Consider the following 15657-nt stretch of genomic DNA (forward strand, 5'->3'; position numbering starts at 1 on the left):
CGCATGCTCCTTCTCCAGGGACACCCGGGCTCAAACGTAACCACGGAAGAGGGGCAGGCAATCAGGGAGGATGGACCCCCCGATGGCCCGCAGCCTGGACCTGTGAACTGCCACCTTGGCCAGGCCCAGGAGCAGACCGACAAGGAGATCCTCCTCCCGGCCCATGCCCCTCCGCACTGGGTGCCCAAAGATCAAGAGCGTGGGACTGAAGTGCAGCCAGAACTTGAGGAGCAGCCCCTTCAAATACTCAAAGAGGGGCTGCAACCTCACACACTCCATATATATGTGAAACACGGAAAGTACAGGCAGCCTGGGAGTCCGTGAACCTGCTTAAAAGTCTATTGCACGGGACTGCCCTGTGCAACACCCTCCACCCCAGGTCCCCGATGAAAAGGGGGAGGACTCTCGCGTGCAGAGACCTCCATCGGGGTTTCCCCTCGCCGCCAGATGGCAACGCGGGCCGCCAGGGCGTGTCCGGCTGGCTGACGAGGGTGAGGAAGTGGAGAATGTGCAGGAGAGCAGCCCGTACAGCAAACCCCTCCGCGCCGATTGGAATGGCACGGAGGGCATTTCCGAGAGGCGGCTTGGATTGTGCGGGACCGGCTCCTGAGGAGGGTTTCGGGGCCTGGGTCCAATGAGCAGTTCCGGCCGAGCGGGGGTTAGCTTGGCCGGGAGCATTCCGCTCTTCCGAGCCCCCTCGCCACCTGCAGTGAGGGGCGTCCCGGGGGCTCCGGCTACTCCTCCACCCGCCGGTCCGTCCCCGGAGTCGGCCGCCCAGACAGCCGAGACGCTCTCCTCTGCCGGCGGGGGAGCGCCCTGACTGGAGGCGACCATGTTCCAGACTCAGGATAGATCCCGGTAAAAGACAGGCAACTCCCTCAGAGAGGCGCGGCTAACGGACTCCACCGGGAGCTGCGTGTCGTCTTGAAGGCAGTGACACTGGCGGAAAAAATACGTCGCCAGCGCACACCATCTGGGAGGACGCTCGACGTACAGGTATCTCTGCAGGGTCCGAAGGTGGAGAGTCGCAGCCTGGGTGCGGACGCACACCAGTGACTGGCCATCCTCCTCGATCGGGAGACTCAGGACCGTGGCAGAGACCCAGTGTTTCCTCTTGCCCCAGAAGAAATCGACGAGTTTCTTCTGGATCTTTGTGGCGAATGCAGGGGGCGGGGCCAAAGTGACCAACTGGTACCACAGCATGGAGGCCACCAATTGGTTTATGACCAGTGCTTGGACCCTGTAGGAAAGCACTCGGAGCAGTCCTGTCCAGCGCCCCAGCCGAGCGGTGACTTTCGCCTCCAACTCCTGCCAGTTTGCCGGCCAGGCTTCCTCAGCGGGGCGAAGGTGGACTCCCAGATAGAGGAGGTGCGTGGTGCTCCACGCAAAAGGTGTCATCTCCTCCGGCAGGGAGTCCACCCGCCACTGACCCACCAGGAGTCCGGAGCATTTCTCCCAATTGATCCTCGTGGAGGACACGGCAGAAAAGGTCTGCTGGCAGTCGCGCATCCTCCGCAAGTCAACAGGATCTGTGATTGCGAGGAGCACGTCGTAGGCGTAAGCCGAGAGGACGACCCGCATGGCTGACTCGCACAGAGCCAATCCCGTCAACCTCCTGCGCAGTAGGCACAGGAAGGGCTCCACGCAGATGGTATACAAATGGCCGGACATGGGGCATCCCTGACGCACTCCTCTCCCAAATCGAAGGGGCGCCGTCAAGGACCCGTTAACTTTGACTAGACACTCTGCGGCGGCGTATAAAAGTCGGACCCGGGCCATGAAATGCGGCCCGCGGCCGAATGCGCGCAGAGTCCCGAAAAGGTATTCGTGATCCACCCAGTCGAACGCCTTCTCCTGATCGAGGGAGAGAAAGGCGACTTTTCCATTTACTGTATAGTTCACTCTTGAATTGGATCTTCCAAAATGCATCACCTCGCATTTGCCCTGATTGAACTCCATCTGCCATTTTTTTGCCCAACTCTCCAATCTATTTATATTCTGCTGTATTCTCTGACAGTCCCCTTCACTATCTGCTACTCCACCAATCTTAGTGTCGTCTGCAAACTTGCTAATCAGACCACCTATACTTTCCTCCAAATCATTTATGTATATCACAAACAACAGTGGTCCCAGCACGGATCCCTGTGGAACACCACTGGTCACACGTCTCCATTTTGAGAAACTCCCTTCCACTGCTACTCTCTGTCTCCTGTTGCCCAGCCAGTTCTTTATCCATCTAGCTAGTACACCCTGGACCCCATGCGACTTCACTTTCTCCATCAGCCTACCATGGGGAACCTTATCAAACGCCTTACTGAAGTCCATGTATATGACATCTACAGCCCTTCCCTCATCAATCAATGTTGTCACTTCCTCAAAGAATTCTATTAAGTTGGTAAGACATGACCTTCCCTGCACAAAACCATGTTGCCTATCACTGATAAGCCCATTTTCTTCCAAATGGGAATAGATCCTATCCCTCAGTATCTTCTCCAGCAGTTTCCCGACCACTGACGTCAGGCTCATCGGTCTATAATTACCTGGATTATCGCTGCTACCCTTCTTAAACAAGGGGACAACATTAGCAATTCTCCAGTCCTCCGGGACCTCACCCATGTTTAAGGATGCTGCAAAGATATCTGTTAAGGCCCCAGCTATTTCCTCTCTCACTTCCCTCAGTAACCTGGGATAGATCCCATCCGGACCTGGGGACTTGTCCACCTTAATGCCTTTTAGAATACCCAACACTTCCTCCCTCCTTATGCCGACTTGACCGAGAGTAATCAAACATCTGTCCCTAACCTCAACATCCGTCATGTCCCTCTCCTCGGTGAATACCGATGCAAAATACTCGTTTAGAATCTCACCCATTTTCTCTGACTCCACGCATAACTTTCCTCCTTTGTCCTTGAGTGGGCCAATCCTTTCTCTAGTTACCCTCTTGCTCCTTATATATGAATAAAAGGCTTTGGGATTTTCCTTAACCCTGTTTGCTAAAGATATTTCATGACCCCTTTTAGCCCTCTTAATTCCTCGTTTCAGATTGGTCCTTTTTTTTTTTGGGCCTCCTTATCTCGAGAGACAATGGATACGCGCCTGGAGGTGGAGATTGGTCCTACATTCCCGATATTCTTTCAAAGCTTCGTCTTTCTTCAGCCGCCTAGGCCTATGTCTGCTTCCTTTTACCTCTTAGCTAGTCTCGCAATTTCACCTGTCATCCATGGTTCCCTAATCTTGCCATTTCTATCCCTCATTTTCACAGGAACATGTCTCTCCTGCACGCTAATCAACCTCTCTTTAAAAGCCTCCCACATATCAAATGTGGATTTATCTTCAAACAGCTGCTCTCAATCTACATTCCCCAGCTCCTGCCGAATTTTGGTATAGTTGGCCTTCCCCCAATTTAGCACTCTTCCTTTAGGACCTTGAGTATTCTAAAACTTACGGAATTGTGATCACTATTCCCAAAGTAGTCCCCTACTGAAACTTCAACCACCTGGCCGGGCTCATTCCCCAACACCAGGTCCAGTATGGCCCCTTCCCGAGTTGGACTATTTACATACTGCTCTAGAAAACCCTCCTGGATGCTCCTTACAAATTCTGCTCCATCTGGACCTCTAACACTAAGTGAATCCGAGTCAATGTTGGGAAAATTAAAATCTCCTATCACCACCACCCTGTTGCTCCTACATCTTTCCATAATCTGTTTACATATTTGTACCTCTATCTCATGACTGAGGCGGGTCTCCAAGTTGAGCACCTCCCTCTCAAGGCGCCCGATCTCGGCTTCCCGCCTCTTGGTTGACCCCTTCGCATACTCCTGACAGAAGACGCGGATGTGAGTCTTGCCCACATCCCACCATAGCCTCAAGGAGGGGAAGCCCCCCTGCTTCCTTCTCCAGTCGGCCCAGAATCGACAGAACGAGTCCCAAAATCGCTCGTCCTCCAGCAGCCGGTTGTTAAAGTGCCAGTACATGGACCCCGCCTGCGTGCGGAGCGAGCACGGCACCAGCCGCATGGAGGCCGCCGAGACGCGGGAGACGTACGCCTGTGAAAAGTACAGGCGTTCGATTCGGGACCCTCCTCCTCCAGACCTCCACGTGAAGGCGCTGGAGTTGGGATGGAGATTCCGCCAGACGTTCACCAAGTTAAGGGAGCTGATCAGTCCCCTCAACTTCTCGACGCTTGGCCGCGCTGGGGACCGGAACGATCCCCCACCTCGAGGGTGCAGTTAAAATCCCCCCCGAGGATGATGTACTCGCCGCTATCGATGGAGCTCAAGAGAGCGGACACTTCTTCAAAGAAGCGCGCTTGCAACGCGCCGGGCCTGGGCGCGTACACGTTCACAAAGTGGAGCGGCACGCTACCCAGGCGAACGGCGAGGTGGAGCAAGCGGCCCGGCACTAGCTCCTTGACCCCCAAGATCTCTGGCTGAAAGGTCGGGGCCAACAAGATAGCCACCCCACTAGAAATAGGGGTGAGGTGACTCATGTAGACCCCACCCTGCCACTCCAGGAGCCAGGTGGCTTCGTCTCCCGGAACGGTGTGGGTTTCCTGCAGAAAGCTCACCGCGTATCTCCCTTCCCTGACCACTGAGAGATTGTGAAATCTGCGGTGAGACCCCCTGCTGCCGTTGATGTTGAGGCTGGCTATGGTTATCTTCATGTCAAAGGTACTTAAAACCCGTCACCAACACCTCACTGTGAGGAGGGAGTGGAAGTGCACCTGGCCCTCCACTCCCCCAGCAACCCATTGAGGAACACATTAAAACGGCGCCTGTCAACCAGTTTCACGCCCGCGCGCTTGCCCGCTTTCTTAAGGGCGGCACGGACGGACTGGATGATCAGCGCCAGATTCGACCAACGGCTGAGGGCCAGCTGAACTTTATTGCGGCAACCCCTGCAAACCGCGAGGAAATCCCGGCGTTCCGCCGTGGGGATGAGGGGAGACTCGGTGGGAGGCACGAGGGACTCCACCACCTCACTGGCGATGGAATCAAGATCATCCTCCGTGCCCCACACCGAATCCCCATCCTCCTCCGGGTCGTCACCGCCAGCGGCCGACACATCCACCACACACTGTGGGGCGGACGTCCCGGCCGCGCCAGCTGGTCCTCCCTCCGTCACGATCCCACCCCCAGGATCAATGGCGGAGGAGTCCTCTCTGGGTTCTACTGTGAAACTGGAGCCTGTGGGCGCCAGCAGTTCAGGACCCCCCTCCAACCCCGTCCCCAGGCCAATGAGTGGTCCAGGGGAGACAGAAGTTCCCGACTCCGGAAATCCTGCCGGAGCCGAGTCCGGAGGCGGAGAGAGGAGGCCATCTCCCGCTCCGACAGCACCCACAGGCCCAGCAGATGGGGCAGCATTCTCGGTTATAACCGGGTCGGGTGTCTTCTGGTTGGTGGAGGGCTCCAGCTGGAAGGGCCGACCCTCTGGGGCCTCGCCCTCCCTCCCTCTCAAGGCACCCGACCCAGTGGCAGAATGGGCGGCGTCCCCAGGCTCCCCCACCACAAGCAGGGCTCCACTGGCTTCCCCCGGAGGGGCCACATGTACAGATGTCTCCCCCTCCCCTCCATCCTGAGGAATAGGGAGCTCCTGCCCAGACTTTGCAGCCTTGATGTTGGTGGTGGTGGTAAGGGGAACCTGAGGACCAGAAACAGGAGACAGCTCCCCTCCAACAGATGGACCCTGCACCTCAGGGCCCCTTGTTACCTCTGTGGAGGGGTGCCTTCTCTTTCTCCCACTAGGGCGCGGAGGCTCAGAGACCTCCATGTCATCAGAGGCCTCCGCCTCTGCACCCTCCTTTTTGTTCTTTTTAGTCACCCTGGGCCTGAGCCCAGCCCTGGGACAGGTGGATTCCGTGAGAACGGGCTTTGGGCTGAGCTCAGGCTCGGGTTGTGTCAAAGTGTCCTGGGGACGCGCCTCACGATGTTTCTTTTTTCTCTGCGTCTTCCTTCCATTCGGACGGACACTCCCCTGCCCGCCGAAGGCTGTGAAAACCACAGCCTCCGGAACCGACTGAGCGGTGTCTGTTGGATGTGTGGGGGAAGTGGGAGGAGGTGCTGTGGAACCACTCTGGGCCGCCGAGGTGGAGTTGGCGGCCGGGAGGTTGGGGCAGTTCTTCCGAACATGCCCCACCCCCTTGCAGACGTGGCACCGCGCCCCGTCCGAGGTCCAAAAGACGCGGTAGGTCGTCCCCTGGAACTCTGCACTGAAGTGGCCCTCCAAGACCTCCTCCCGCGCCAGCTGCATAAATACCTGGCGGCGGAAGGAGTAGACATGTTGGAGGCTGTGCTCCCGAAGACCGAGCGGGACTGGGGTGATCCCCGACCTCACCTCCCCCAGATGGTGTAGGTGGGGGAGGAGGAGCCCATCAGGAATGAAGGGTGGGACGTTTGACAACATTATCCGCTGCGCAGTGGCCCCTAGAGAGTCCACCAGCAGGAAAGTCCCACCCACAGTGAGCCCTTTATTCAGGGCCAGGGACACGGCCCGCTCGGTCTTCAGGAAGAACACAGCCTTCCCGTACATTTTTGAGGCTGCCACAATGGCCTCTATAGACATATTGGGATGGGGACAGCTCTTTACCCCATGGCTCGAAGTAATTAATTTAAAAGGTGACGGGGTCACACGGGCGGCCACAGAGGCTACAGCCGCATAGGTATGAGAGGGCCCTGCCACCAGTGATGATGGGCTTGCCATGGCTCAAGAGCCAAACCCACCCCCAAATTGCATGGCAAGCAAGCAAACAAACAAGCAAACAAACAAACAAAGAAACCAACTAGGAGGTTTGGGGAGAGGCTGAGGGTATACAGGAAAGGGGAAAGACAGGCTGCAAGCGATGATTTTGCTTTTTTTCTCCTTAAAGTGTGGTACTCAGAGCACTGCAAACACTCCTGGTCTTCTGGTTGTGGGAGGGGTCTTAGTTTAGAGATACAGCACTGAAACAGGCCCTTCGGCCCACCGAGTCTGTGCCGACCATCAACCACCTGGGTCAGCCGAAAGCTGCCCAGGCACTAGTTCGATCCTTATGTCTCTAAAGCCAGGCAGCTTCAGCTGACCCAGGCTGGGCAATTAGGGTGGGGAGGGAGCTTCCTTGTGTAATCAGTGCAATTGCACAGCTCCCTATAGAATTGTACAGCCCCCACCCCTTGTTGTTCCGGCCTCTTCCACCTCCCACAACAGTCCAAATGAAATGAAAGTTTAGTGCTCGACACCCACTTCGAAATGCAGCCTTTTTGTCAAAGTCTTTCCTCCTCTGCAGCAAACGTTGTTCAGAGTTTTGCAGTTCTGTCCTCAGCTCTCCCTCTGCAGCAGCACCTCCAGCAACTGACTGCAGCACTGTCAGCTGCACTGAGTTGATGCACTCTGGAGTCCCAATCACAGAGGAGCCAATCCCAGTTTTTTTTTGATGGGGACAGTGTAGAGGGAGCTTTACTCTGTATATTACCCCTGTGCTGTACCTGTTCTGAGGAGTGTTTGATGGGGACAGTACAGAGGGAGCTTTACTCTGTATCTAACCCCATGCTGTACCTGTCCCAGGGAGCTGAAGTGGAAAGTATTCAATTCTCCATCCCCAATGGCTCTTACCCTTATTTAAGTAGAATGCAATTAAAAACTGAATTCATTCATTTAGACATCAATGCAATGTTGAAGTCACTCTTTTTCTGTCAGGATGGCTCGTCTCATTCCACCAACTGTATCCTACATGAAACCTGGCACTTCACACTCCATTCTGCCCTGCAACCTTTACCTTTACCCTCCCCATGCTTAGCACCCTACACTGTAACCTGCCTTTTACCACCAGGGCCAGCACACCAGTATTTCTGCACAAAGTGATCAAAATAAGTTTGGGTTCAGTGAGATTCAGCTTGATGTGAACGCAGTGACTCAAATGCCTTTTTTCCCCTTCACTTTGCAAATTTAGGCCAAAGAGTTCAGGCTGTACAGCCAAGAGGTGTTGGATTTTGCAGACAACCTGTCCTTCCTTCTGCTTCTGCCACCATCTGATGATGTGTGTACGGCCCCAGGACAGAACAAGCCAAACCCCTGCTCAGGGTTCCTCACGCTGCCACTGCAGATTTTTGAACTGGGTGAGTACAGATACCTCCATAGTGGTCTTGTCAATGCGTAATTTGTATATGCAGGTAATTGATTTTTTAAATGATGGACTCTCAACTGACCTGAAGCTTATTTACAGCACAGGAACAGGCCATTTGGCCCAACAGGTCAATGCCGGTGTTTATGCTTCACACAAGATTCCTCCCACTCTACTTCATCTCACTATCAGCACATCCTTCTAATACTTTCCCCCTCATGTACCGATTTATTTATGTATTAAAAGGGGCGGCATGGAAATCCTCACTCACCCAGTGTTGAGCGCCAAGTCCAATGCACACCCTCACATCCAGAGTTGCTCAGGGTGGTATCTTTTGTGGGAGGTTATTTATAGGGCACGATTCTAAGTATTTTTTGGTTGATTCTGGACACTTTTGGATGGCTTCTGTGTTTTTACTTCCTGCTAGCTCTTCGATAGTCATAGGCCTTGATCCCACTTGCTCCTAACTTTTAGGGTTTTGCTCTCAGCACCATTATGGATACCAATGCATTTCCCAATGGCAATCCTGAAATCATAGAATGCTGAGAGCACAGAAGGAGACCATTTGGCCCATCAAGTCCATGCCAGTTCGCTGCAAAAGCAACTCAGCTAGTCTCACTTTCTATAGAGTCATAGAGATTTACAGCACAGAAACAGGCCCTTCGGCCCATCGTGTCTGCGCCGGCCATCAAGCACCTAACTATTCTAATCGCATTTTCCAGCACTTGGCCCGTAGCCTTGTATGCTATGGCATTTCACGTGATCATCTAAATACTTCTTAAATGTTGTGAGGGTTCCTGCCTCTACCACCCCTTCAGGCAGTGTTCCAGATTCCAACCACCCTCTGGGTGAAATTTTTTTTCCTCAAATCCCCTCTAAACCTCCTGCTCCTTACCTTAAATCTATGCCCCTGGTTATTGACCCCTCAGCTAAGGGAAAAAGTTTCTTCCTATCTAATCTATCTCTGTCCCTCATAATTTTGTATACCTCAATCATGTCCCCCCTCAGCCTTTTCTGCTCTAAGGTAAACAACCCTAGCCTATCCAGTCTCTCTTCATAGCTGAAATGCTCCAGCCCAGGCAACATCCTGGTGAATCTCCTCTGCATCCTCTCCAGTGCAATCACATCCTTCTGATAGTGTGGTGACCAGGACTGTACACAGTACTCCAGCTGTGGCTAGCTAGCGTTTTATACAGCTCCATCATAACCTCCCTGCTCTTATATTCTATGCCTCAGCTAATAAAGGCAAGTATCCCATATGCCTTCCTAACCACCTGATCTACCTGTGCTGCTGCCTTCAGTGATCTATGGACAAGTACACCAAGTCCCTCTGACCCTCTGTACTTCCTAGGGTCCGACCATCCATTGTATATTCCCTTGCCTTGTTAGTCCTCCCAAAATGCATCACCTCACACTTCTCAGGATTAAATTCCATTTGCCACTGCTCCACCCATCTTACCAGCCTATCTATATCGTCCTGTAATCTAAGGCTTTCCTCCTCACTATTTACAACACCACCAATGTTCATGTCATCTGCAAACTTACTGATCATACCTCCTATATTCACGTCTAAATCATGAATGTACACGACAAACAGCAAGCGTCCCAGCACTGATCCCTGTGGTACACCACTGGTCACAGGCTTCCAATCGCAAAAACAACCCTCAAATATTTCCCTCTGCCTCCTGCCACTAAGTCAATTTTGGATCCAATTTGCCAAATTGCCCTGGATCCCGTGGGCTCTTACCTTCTTAACCAATTCTCCCATGTGGGACCTTATCAAAAGCCTCACTGAAGTCCATGTTGACTACATCAACTGCTTTACCCTCATCTACACATCTAGTCACCGCCTCAAAAAATTCAATCAAGTTAGTCAGACATGATCTCCCCCTGACAAAGCCATGCTGACTATCCCTGATTAACCCCTGCCTCTCCAAGTGGAGATTAATCCTGTCCCTCAGAATTTTTTCCTATAGTTTCCCTACCACTGATGTTAGATTCACTGGCGTGTAATTACTTGGTTTATCCCTGCTACCCTTCTTAAATAATGGTACCACATTCGCTGTCTTCCAATCCTCTGGTACCTCTCCTGTGGCCAGAGAGGATTTGGAAAATTTTGTGTCAAAGCCCCTGCAATTTCCTCTCTTGCCTCACATAACAGCCTGGGATATATCTCATCTGGGCCTGGGGATTTATCCACTTTTAAGCCCGCTCAAACAGCTAATACATCCTCCCTTTCAGTGCTAATATGTTCAAGTATATCACAATCCCCCTCCCTGATCTCTGCACCTACATCGTCCTTCTCCATAGTGAACACAGTTGAAAAGTAATCATTTAAAACCTCACCAACGTCCTCCAGCTCCACAGATTGCCACTTTGGTGACTAATGGGCCTGACTCTTTCCGTGGTTATCCTCTTGCCCTTAACATACTTATAAAATGCCTTAGGCTTTTCCTTTATCTTGCCCGTCACTGTTTTTTCATGTCCCCTCTTCACCTACACTTTCTATACTGCTCTTGTGCCTCCACTGTTTTCAGCACTCTGAATCTGCCATAAGCCTCCTTTTTTTCCTGATCCAATCCTTTATATCCCTTGACATCCAGCGTTCCCTGGACTTGTTGGTCCTACCCTTCACCTTAACATGTTGGCCCGGAACACTCACTATTTCCTTTTTGAATGACTCCCACAAGTAGCTGCTCCCAGACCACTTTGGCCAGATCCTGTTTTATCATATCGAAATCGTCCTTCCCCCAATTCAGTACCTTTATTTCCGGTCCATCTTTGTGCTTTTCCATAACTACCTTAAATCTTACGAGTTTATGTTTATGTTTAGAGATACAGCACTGAAACAGGCCCTTCGGCCCACTGAGTCTGTGCCGACCAACAACCACCAATTTATACTAATCCTACACTAATTCCATATTCCTACCACATCCCCACCTGTCCCTATATTTCCCTACCACCTGCCTATACTAGGGGCAGGTTTTATAATGGCCAATTTACCTATCAACCTGCAAGTCTTTGGCATGTGGGAGGAAACCGGCGCACCCGGAGGAAACCCACGCAGACACAGGGAGAACTTGCAAACTCCACACAGGCAGTACCCAGAATTGAACCCGGGTCGCTGGAGCTGTGAGGCTGCGGTGCTAACCACTGCGCCACTGTGCCGCCCTAGTTATAGTCACTATCCCCGAAATGCTCCCCCACTGACACTTCTACCACTTGTCCGGCTTCATTCCTTAGGATTAGGTCCAGTACTGCCCCTTCTCTTGTAGGACTTTCTATGTACTGGCTCAAAAAGCTCTCCTGTATGCATTTTAAGAATTCTGCCCCCTTTAAGCCTTTTGCACTTAGACTATCCCAGTTAATATTGGGGGAGTTGAAATCCCCGACTATTATTACCCTATTATTTTTACACCTCTCTGAGATTTGCCTACATGTCTTCTCCTCTATCTCTCCCTGACTGTTTGGAGGCCTGTAGTACACTCCCAGCCAAGTGATTGCCCTCTTTTTGTTTTTAAGTTCTACCCATATGGCCTCATTTGAGGAACCTTCTATGATATCATTCCTCCTTACTGCAGCAATTGACTCCTTGATCAACAGTGCAATGCCACCTCCTCTTTTATCCCCTCCCCTGTCTCGCCTGTAGATTCTATATCCTGGAATATTGAGCTGCCAGTCCTGCCCCTCCCTCAACCACGTCTCTGTGATAGCAATAATATCATAATCCCATGTGCTAATCAATGCCCGCAATTCATCTGCCTTACTAGTAAGACTCCTTGCATTAAAATGGATACAATCCAGCCTTACATTTTTCACTTGTATCTTAACAGGTCTATATTTGCTCTGCCTTCCAGATTGACTCAGTTTCTCTTCTATATTTGATTGTGCATCACCCCCGACTGCAGCTCCACTCTGTATCCCAGCCCCATGCCAAATTAGTTTAAACCATAAACCTTTAAATCTTTTCTGTTCAGGTGCTTATCCAATTCCCTTTTGAAAGCCTTGATCGAACCTGCCTCCACCACACTCTCAGACAGTGCATTCCAGATCCTAAACACTCACTGAACCTGCCTCCACCACACTCTCAGACAGTGCATTCCAGATCCTAAACACTCACTGAACCTGCCTCCACCACACTCTCAGACTGTGCATTCCAGATCCTAAACACTCACTGAACCTGCCTCCACCACACCCTCAGACAGTGCATTCCAGATCCTAAACACTCCCTGAACCTGCCTCCACCACACTCTCAGACAGTGCATTCCAGATCCTAAACACTCACTGAACCTGCCTCCACCACACCCTCAGACAGTGCATTCCAGATCCTAAACACTCACTGAACCTGCCTCCACCACACTCTCAGACAGTGCATTCCAGATCCTAAACACTCACTGAACCTGCCTCCACCACACCCTCAGACAGTGCATTCCAGATCCTAAACACTCCCTGAACCTGCCTCCACCACACTCTCAGACAGTGCATTCCAGATCCTAAACACTCACTGAACCTGCCTGCACCACACTCTCAGACTGTGCGTTCCAGATCCTAAACAATCACTGAAACTGCCTCCCCACCACACTCTCAGACAGTGCATTCCAGATCCTAAACACTCATTAGAACATTAGAACATTACAGCGCAGTACAGGCCCTTCGGCCCTCGATGTTGCGCCGACCATCTGACCTACAGTATTCCATTTTCATCCATATGTCTATCCAATGACCACTTAAATGCCCTTAAAGTTGGCGAGTCTACTACTGTTGCAGGCAGGGCGTTCCACGCCCCGACTACTCTCTGCGTAAAGAAACTACCTCTGACATCTGTCCTATATCTTTCACCCCTCAACTTAAAGCTATGTCCCCTCGTGTTTGCCATCATCATCCGAGGAAAAAGACTCTCACTATCCACCCTATCTAACCCTCTGATTATCTTGTATGTCTCTATTAAGTCACCTCTCCTCCTCCTCTCTAACGCTGACCTGTGGACCTGTACGCCCAGATCTCTCTGCCTGTCAATACTCCTAAGGGTTCTGCCATCTACTGTATACTTCCCATCTGTATTAGACCTTCCTAAATGCATTACCTCACATTTGTCCGCATTAAACTCCATCTGCCATTTCTCCGCCCAACTCTCCAACCGATCTATATCCTGCCGATCTATTCCACCAGTCTGTCAATGTCCTCTTGGAGTTTATCACTATCCTCCTCACAGTTCACAATATTTCCAAGTATTGTGTCATCTGCAAATTTTGAAATTGTGCCAAATCTAAGTCATGAACATATATCGAGAAAAGCAGTGGTGCCAGTACCGACCCCTGGGAAACCCCACTGTGTATCTTCCTCAAGACCAAAAAACAGCCGTTCATCACTACTATGTTTCCTGTCACTCAGCCAACTTCATATCCATGCTGTCACTGTCCCTTCTATTCCATGAGCTTCCGCTTTGGATTTTTTAATTCTTTCATGGGATGTGGGCATCGCTGGCCAGGCCAGCATTTATTGCCCATCCCTAATTGCCCTTGAGAAGGTGGTGGTGAGCTGCCTTCTTGAACTGCTGCAGTCCATGTGGGGTAGGTACACCCACAGTGCTGTTAGGAAGGGAGTTCCAGGATTTTGACCCAGCGACAGTGAAGGAACGGCGATATAGTTCCAAGTCAGGATGGTGTGTGACATGGAGGGGAACTTGCAGGTGGTGGTGTTCCCATGCATTTGCTGCCCTTGTCCTTCTAGTTGGTACAGGTCGCAGGTTTGGAAGGTGCTGTCTAAGGAGCCTTGGTGAGGTGCTGCAGTGCATCTTGTAGATGGTACACACTGCTGCCACTGTGCGTCAGTGGTGGAGGGAGTGAATGTTTGTAGATGGGGTGCCAATCAAACAGGCTGCTTTGTCCTGGATGGTGTCGAGCTTCTTGAGTGTTGTTGGAGCTGCACCCATCCAGGCAAGTGGAGAGTATTCCATCACACTCCTGACTTGTGCCTTGTAGATGGTGGACAGGCTTTGGGGAGTCAGGAGGTGAGTTACTCACCGCAGGATTGCTCGCCTCTGACCTGCTCTTGTAGCCATGGTATTTATATGGTTACTCCAGTTCAGTTTCTGGTCAATGGTAACCCCTAGGATGTTGATAGTGGGGGATTCAGCGATGGTAATACCATTGAATGTCGAGGGGAGATGGTTAGATTCTCTCTTGTTGGAGATGGTCATTGCCTGGCACTTGTGTGGCACGAATGTTACTTGCCACTTATCAGCCCAAGCCTGGATATTGTCCAGGTCTTGCTGCATTTCTACACGGACTGCTTCAGTATTTGAGGAATCGCGAATGGTGCTGAACATTGTGCAATCATCAGCAAACATGCCCACTTCTGAAACTTATGTTGAAGGGAAGGTCATTAATAAAGCAGCTGAAGATGGTTGGGCCTAGGACACTACCCTGAGGAACTCCTGCAGTGATGTCCTGGAGCTCAGATGATTGACCTCCAACAACCACAACCATCTTCCTTTGCACTAGGTATGACTCCAACCAGCGGAAGTTTTCCCCCTGATTCCCATTGACTCCAGTTTTGCTAGGGCTCCTTGATGCTATACTCGGTCAAATGCTGCCTTGATGTCAAGGGCAGTCACTCTCACCTCACCTTTTGAGTTCAGCTCTTTTGTTCATGTTTGAACCAAGGCTGTAATGAGGTCAGGAGCTGAGTGGCCCTGGCAGAACCCAAACTGAGCGTCACTGAGCAGGTTATTACTGTTTAAGTGGCGCTTGATAGCACTGTCAACGACACCTTCCATCACTTTACTGATGATCGATAGTAGACTGATGGGGCGGTAATTGGCCGGGTTGGACTTGTCCTGCTTTTTATGTACAGAACATGCCTGGGCAATTTTCCACATTGCCGGGTAGATGCCAGTGTTGTAGCTGTTTGGGAACAGCTTGGCTAGGGATGCAGCAAGTTCTGGAGCACAAGTCTTCAGTACTATTGCCAGAATATTGTCAGGGCTCGTAGCCTTCAGTCGTTTCTTGATATCACGTGGAGTGAATTGAATTGGCTGAAGACTGGCATTTGTGATCCTGGGGACTTCAGGAGGAGGCCGAGATGGATCATCAACTCAGCCCCTCATACTGAAGATTGTTGCAAATGCTTCAGCTTTATCTTTTGCACTGACGTGCTGGGCTACGCCATAATTGAAGATGGGGATATTTGTGGAGCCTCCTCCTCCTGTTAGTTGTTTAAGTTTCCACCACCATTCACGGCTGGATGTGGCAGGACTGCAGAGCTTAGATCTGATCCATTGGTTTTGGGATCACGTAACTCTGTCTATCGCATGTTGGCGCGCAAGTAGTCTGGGTTGTAGCTTTACCAGGTTGACACCTCATTTTGATATATGCCTGGTGCTACTCCTGGCATGCCCTCCTGCACTCTTCATTGAACCAGGTTGATCCCCTGGTTTGATGGTAATGGTAGAGTGGGGGATATGCCAGGCCATAAAGTTACAGATTGTGGTTGAGTACAATTCTGCTGCTCCTGATGGCCCACAATGCCTCATGGGTGTCCAGTTTTGAGTTGCTGGAT

At 51.4% G+C, this 15657-nt stretch overlaps 1 protein-coding gene across 1 annotated transcript in view; it reads left to right on the forward strand.

Moving 5' to 3' along the window:
• Positions 1-15657, forward strand: part of ankfn1b (ankyrin repeat and fibronectin type III domain containing 1b) — a 1028185-nt gene that overhangs the window by 962819 nt on the left and 49709 nt on the right. The window contains exon 19 of the mRNA XM_068056894.1: positions 7927-8092. Within this exon, the coding sequence (XP_067912995.1) occupies positions 7927-8092 (166 nt within the window). The remainder of the gene's footprint in view (positions 1-7926; positions 8093-15657) is intronic.

The sequence above is a fragment of the Heterodontus francisci genome, chromosome 24, assembly GCF_036365525.1.
Source record: "Heterodontus francisci isolate sHetFra1 chromosome 24, sHetFra1.hap1, whole genome shotgun sequence".
NCBI lineage: Eukaryota > Metazoa > Chordata > Chondrichthyes > Heterodontiformes > Heterodontidae > Heterodontus > Heterodontus francisci.